We start from the raw sequence: 6,453 nt of genomic DNA on the forward strand, positions 1-6,453 counted from the left end.
TAATTTTTGTAATTCATACAGTGAAGTGAATGTTAGCATAGGAAGCTAGTTTGTTGTAGAGCACTTAAATTACATGTTTTGTGGCATTTATTTATCCATTTAAGTTCAATACACAGCACAATGTACGTTTTATTGTAGTATGCTTGTGTGTGTAATAGGCTGTGTGTGCATGTCTGTACCGTATGTTCCGCACTATTAGCCGCACCTAAAAACCACAAATTTACTCAAAAGCTGACAGTGCGGCTTTTAACCCGGTGCGCTTTATATATAGATAAATATTAAGATTCATTTTCATAAAGTTTCGGTCTCGCAACTTCGGTAAACAGCCGCCATCTTTTTTCCCGGTAGAACAGGAAGCGCTTCTTCTTCTACGCAAGCAACCGCCAAGGTAAGCACCCGCCCCCATAGAACAGGAAGTGCTTCTTCTTCTACTGTAAGCAACCACCCGCCCGCGTAGTAGAAGAAAAAGCGCGCGGATATCACCGTACGTTTCATTTCCTTTGTGTGTTTACATCTGTAAAGACCACAAAATGGCTCCTACAAAGCGACAAGGATCCGGTTCATGAAAAGACGCAATCTCTCCATCCGCACATGGATTACTACCGTATTTCACAGCAACTGATATTCCTGTGAACCGCACTGTGGAACGGGAGCACGTACGGTGAATATTCGCACCACAGGGAATGAGAAGTCATCCTTCACTGTGGTTCTAGCTTGCCATGCTAATGGCCAGAAACTTCCACCCATGGTGATATTCAAAAGGAAGACCTTGCCAAAAGAGACCTTTCCAGCCGGCGTCATCATAAAAGCTAACTCGAAGGGATGGATGAAGAAAAGATGAGCCAGTGGTTAAGGTAAGTTTAAGTTTACGCGAAGAGGCCGGGTGGCTTTTTTCACGCAGCTCTGTCCATGTTGATATACGTATGTTTGTGATTGCACATTTGCGTACATTTTGGGAGTGAACAGAGTTGTTAGAACGCTGGTTTTTAATATATTATTAAAGTTTGACTGACCTATCTGACTGTTTTTTTGACATTCCTTTAGCGCAGTTAGATGCGGCTTACAACACCGGGCGGCTTATAGGTGGACAAAGTTTTGAAATATGCCGTTCATTGAAGGCGCGGCTTTTAACCCAGGGCGCCTTATGGTGCGGAAAATATGGTAATGTAAGCATCCTTCTGCTTGTATGCTTTCAGTTTTACCCTTTTTACGGTCAATAAACCTGTGGACAAGAAGACGTTTTTCAGAGTGTTTGATCAAGAAAAGGTGTTAGGGTAAAGCCAAGATATTTCTACATATCGAGGGCGGCACATACATATATATGTATATGTATATGTATATGTATATATATATATATATATATATATATATTGTATATATACATATGTATATATATACATATGTGTATATATATATATATATATACATATATATATATATATATATATATATATATATATATATATATATATATATATATATATATATATATATATATATTTCTTGGCCATTCTTCAGAGAATATGAATGATAACACAAAAACCTTTCTTCCACTCATGCTTAATGGTTGTGTGAAGCTATTTATTGGCAGACAACTGTGTTTACTCTTTTTAAATCAAAATTACAAAAGAAAGTACCGTATTTTTCGGAGTATAAGTCGCACCGCGGTATAAGTCGCACCTGCCGAAAATGTATAATAAAGAAGGAAAAAAACATATATAAGTTGCACTGGAGCCCGGCCAAACTATGAAAAAAACTGCGACTTATAGTCCGAAAAATATGGTACCCAAAAAAGATCAGTTATAATAATACATAATGTTGTATATAGAGAACATGCAAACACTTTATTTATTGAATCACAAATATTGAAATTCAACGATTTGGTGCAATTTGCAAACAGATAAAATGGTGTACAAAGCAAACTATAACCTGCTACCCAAGAATGTACAACAAGTATTCTCTACAAAAGAGGAGAAATATAACCTTAGAGAAAAATCTAATTGAAAACATTTGTATGCACTTATAACACTTAAAACCTTTAGCATATCTATCTGTATGTGGAATTAAATGATGGAATGGATTAACAAAAGAAACCAATATGATCCAGTTTAAGAGACTGTTCAAAACGTACAAAGAAGAACAAATATGATGAACATCTTAAACCTACTGCTCACTGGTTTCACTGGCGTTTGCTTGGTTCTTTTCCCTTTCCCTGTTTTCTTCTTCTTCACTTCCTGCAAGTATTTATAATTGCAAATTCAACACAGAACTGGGATCTTTATGAATTGAATTAAAACATTGGCATAATTACTTTATCATTTACCTGGTCACTCATCTCACTGTCCATTTCCTTTTTACACTTCCCTTTGCCCTTCTTCGCCGTCGCTTCCTCTTAATTCCTCCTCTTCTCCTGCAAGTAGTTATAATTGCAAATTCAAAAGACATGCAGTGGAACTTCAATAAAATGGAATTCAAAATTGGGATATCTTATCATAATTCTCCGTACCTCAAACTTTGAACCTCCCTTTCGAAAAGTGGCCAGTTTCAGGACCTCTCCAAGCTCACAATCTACTTCAGCTGTGGTCGTCTGTTTGTAAACACCCCTGCATGCCTCTGGAATCACCAGCACAATTTAGAATTCCCTTTAGAATAAATACCGTAATAATAACAGCTAGATTGACCTTGTGAGCATACATGCAACATGTTCAAAGATGCAAACCTATTATTAACACTTACTTATTATTATTCTGTAAAAGGGCAAGTCCTCAAACGCCACTTTGCCTGTCTTTCCACGGAGACCAAGCTGCTCCAGGACTTTGTTTGTGGCAATTTTCCTCAGCATTGTCCTCACCGTGTCTGCCAAATTCTGCCCACCAAGAGCAGTAAGAGCTTTCACCTATACAAATAAATAAACAACAATATTGTACTTGATTAGAACATGTTTTTTGATAACTGAGCAAGATAATTTTGCAGTGGGGAATTAAAACTAATTACCAGCTGCTTTCTGAGCAGAAGATCAGTGTCGAGCTGTTCACAGAAGGTCTTAAGCTGCTCAAGAGTCTCGAAAGGCTTCTCAATGAGATCTTGAACATCCACAGCTTCTGGCCCCACAGACTGTGCTGCCAGCCCTCTCAGCATGCGCATAATTTCTCCCTGGTTCTCAACTAGTTTTTGAACTTTCATGTTTAACTGGAAAACTGCAAAGACAACAAAAGTCAAAGAGGTCATTCGTATTACTGCCCGTTGTAACAGCCTGTTTAACACCACCTATCAACAGTTAAATAGCCAACTAACGTTCACTTCCAAGGGCATTCCTGCTGTTTCTTGGAGTGGTCTGGTACTGACTCGTACTGGCTGGAGTGGTTTGGTACTGGCTTGAGCTGGATGCATGATTCCTGTCTGGACTGAGCCTGTAAGTGCTGCTTCTCGCTGGGCTGTGAGGTCGGCCTGGATGCCTTGGAGTGGTGTAGTATTGGCTGGTACTGGCTGAAGTGGTCTGGTACTCGCTGGAGTTTGGAAAGTTCAATGGTGGGAGCACTGGCAGTGGGGGTGCCTGGATGAGGATCTGTAATTTCTCTTTTCTGCACTTCTTTTTTGGCCGAATTTCCTCTTCGCCTAAACCAACGAAGACAATAACATTTATGCACCACTAAGTAGTGTTTGAGTATTGTAAGTAAACAGTCTTTGAAAAGTGACTAACCGTCAGCATCAAACACATCTTCCTCATCGTTTCTATAACGTTCAGGGGTGATGTGGCTCCATTCGGTTGACATTTCTTCTTCCTCTGGGCTCGAAAACATTTCAGCTTGTTTTTCATATTGAAGGGCCTTGTCAAAGTCTTCTGCAAAATTTCAAAGTATGCTGATGACTCAAGATGAATTATGTTGTTTAAGATATACATGATATGACTTTGACAATATTCCCTTACCAGTCAATGTTTTCCTGAAAACCCGAATTGGCAGCCTATCCCAGACTTCTTTGTCAGGAATCTCAGCTCTCCGGATTCTGGAGTGGGTAGGATTTGGCTTTGGCCAATAGCAGAAGCTATTCTGACGATAAAATAATCCAGACCTCAAAATATCTTCAAAGCAGTCACTATCACTCTCATTTTCTGAATCAGATGACAAGGTGACATGATGGTCGATTAGTCTCCAATCAGCATCATTTTCATCAGGCTCATCACTGTCAGGGCCACTATAGGTGGCATTGTCAGCACCCGCGGCAGTGCAGGAAGCAGTCTCCGCAGCATCCATGTACTGAAGGGTTGTCACTGTTTCTGGAGTTGTAAAGATTGTCGTGTCATTCTCTTGCTCGCTATCATCACTCTCTAATTCTAAAGTTGACTGTCGGCATTGCTTCTTCAAATGCCTAGTTGTGGCAGCCCATCTACGCTTATAAGCCCTCTGTTGAAACTTCTTCATTGTGTTGTTTATTCTATAAAAAAAACAAAACAAGGAAAATGGGTTGCCCTATTATCGCCCACATTTTTACTATATTTTGCTAAAAACATCCAAATTAATTGTATTTTTATTTGTATTTTTTTGTGACTCCTTATTACATCCAACCATAGAATTATACATTAAAATAAACATATTTGAAATAATTGATTTTAAATTATCATAATAATTCATTTAAAATTACCATATTTAATTATTAAAATAATAGCTTGTTTATCAACAACTTTAGCATTTTATTCATTACATTTTGAAACTCTCAGAAGCCAAGTTATGTTATATTCCTTAATATTTATCTATGCAAGTTTGAAGTGTCAATTATCTAAACACAGTTTTGTTTGCATATTTTCAGGATGTAGATATATATATATATATATATATATATATATATATATATATATATATATGTATGAAATACTTGACTTGGTGAATTCTAGCTGTCAATATACTCCTCCCCTCTTAACCACGCCCCGCCCCACACTTGTAGGCACACACGCACGCACGCACACACTGATCAAGTCTCATTACCTACACGTGTAGGCACGCACACGCGCACGCACGCACGCACACACTGAACAAGTCTCATTACCTACACTTGTAGGCACGCACACACTGATCAAGTCTCATTACCTACACGTGTAGGCACGCACGCACGCACACACTGAACAAGTCTCATACAACAAAGAGCGGCCGTTTGGCGCCAATGTTAGCGATGTAATGTTACCTGTAATCTGAACTTAAAACTAGAGGACAACACAGGTAAACATATTCACATTCTTGGTACACACATTCATTAATTAAAGACCTAATTTCTACCGAAAAACAAGGAAAAGGTCGGTGGGACCGTCCAACCAAGACTCACCCTCAACCATGTGGAACTTTTCTGTGAGGGGAGAAGGGAGGGGCTACACAACCCAGGAGAACTACAGGAGCTCAGGAGGGACAAAAATATATCAAACCGCCCTCTCATAGGCGAGCAGACAAGATAACTATTTGGAGATAAAATTCACAAACAAAATATAATAAATAACAAAGGTGTATTTTAACTCCGTTACACTTCATATTTCACTCTTTCTATCTACTTACATGTGATCAATGGATGGCGCACCGTATTGCCTGAGTATCGGGATTCTGGAATTTGCAGCGTTGTCGAGCTTCGTCTTTGTCTCACGGAAGCTTCTACGCGCATGCGTGCAGCCTTGACTCAGCTCAGCTGACGTCAGATTGTTCGAAAAACACAACACGTTCGCGGAACGTTAGGGAAACGTTACTACATAATGTATATAAAGTAAATTTGCGGAAAAAAAACATTTCGAAAAGCCTAACGGTCGCTGTTTCCATTGCAGGCAAATATTTTGTGTGTCAGATAGGTTATGATATGTTCTGAGAATGTTCTTAGAATGTTCTCATCTTGCATAACCAAACGAGAACCATAGAGTAACGTTACGCTAACGTTAGGTGTTACCTGGGAACAAGTATTCTCTACAAAAGAGGAGAACTATAACCTTAGAGAAAAATCTAATTGAAAACATTTGTATGCACTTATAACACTTAAAACCTTTAGCATATCTATCTGTATGTGGAATTAAATGATGGAATGGATTAACAAAAGAAACCAATATGATCCAGTTTAAGAGACTGTTCAAAATGTACAAAGAAGAACAAATATGATGAACATCTTAAACCTATTTTTTTAGATAAGGATTATTTATGTATTTAATATTTGTTGACTTACTATGGTAGATTAATTATTTATTCACTGTTCTGTTACAGAGAACAAGGAAATGGGATACAATTGCTATGATATGAAAAGGGGTAGGATTAAGTAAGCTCTGCTTCTTCCTACTCCTTTTCGGACGTGCTGTCATGAAACAACTGGAAATATGTGATGCATTACATGTATCGTATGCATGTTCCACATAAACTGAACTGAAACTGAACGGCAATAACACGAGACAAAAGTTTGCCCCTTTTAGGCTCATTACCTAACATGTACTTT

At 38.4% G+C, this 6,453-nt stretch overlaps 1 protein-coding gene across 2 annotated transcripts; it reads right to left on the bottom strand.

The window, feature by feature from the left end:
- Positions 1 to 1,908: 1,908 nt before the first annotated feature.
- On the bottom strand, positions 1,909 to 5,357 carry LOC133575886 (uncharacterized). 2 transcript variants are annotated; one of them, XM_061928787.2, is made up of 8 exons: positions 3,929 to 4,468; positions 3,701 to 3,841; positions 3,295 to 3,615; positions 2,995 to 3,197; positions 2,737 to 2,896; positions 2,507 to 2,613; positions 2,324 to 2,410; positions 1,909 to 2,234 (listed from the first exon to the last, which is right to left on the bottom strand). In XM_061928787.2, exons 1-7 carry the CDS (start codon positions 4,419 to 4,421, stop codon positions 2,393 to 2,395), a joined length of 1,443 nt encoding a protein of 480 aa, XP_061784771.1. In that variant the 5' UTR covers positions 4,422 to 4,468; the 3' UTR covers positions 1,909 to 2,234; positions 2,324 to 2,392. The 2 variants fall into 2 exon arrangements, with proteins under 2 accessions (XP_061784771.1, XP_072768289.1); XM_072912188.1 differs by adding an exon at positions 5,179 to 5,357 and having other exon boundaries at positions 1,973 to 2,234; positions 3,701 to 4,111.
- Positions 5,358 to 6,453: the final 1,096 nt, after the last annotated feature.

The sequence above is a fragment of the Nerophis lumbriciformis genome, linkage group LG33 (genome assembly GCF_033978685.3).
Source record: "Nerophis lumbriciformis linkage group LG33, RoL_Nlum_v2.1, whole genome shotgun sequence".
In the NCBI taxonomy this organism is placed as follows: domain Eukaryota; kingdom Metazoa; phylum Chordata; class Actinopteri; order Syngnathiformes; family Syngnathidae; genus Nerophis; species Nerophis lumbriciformis.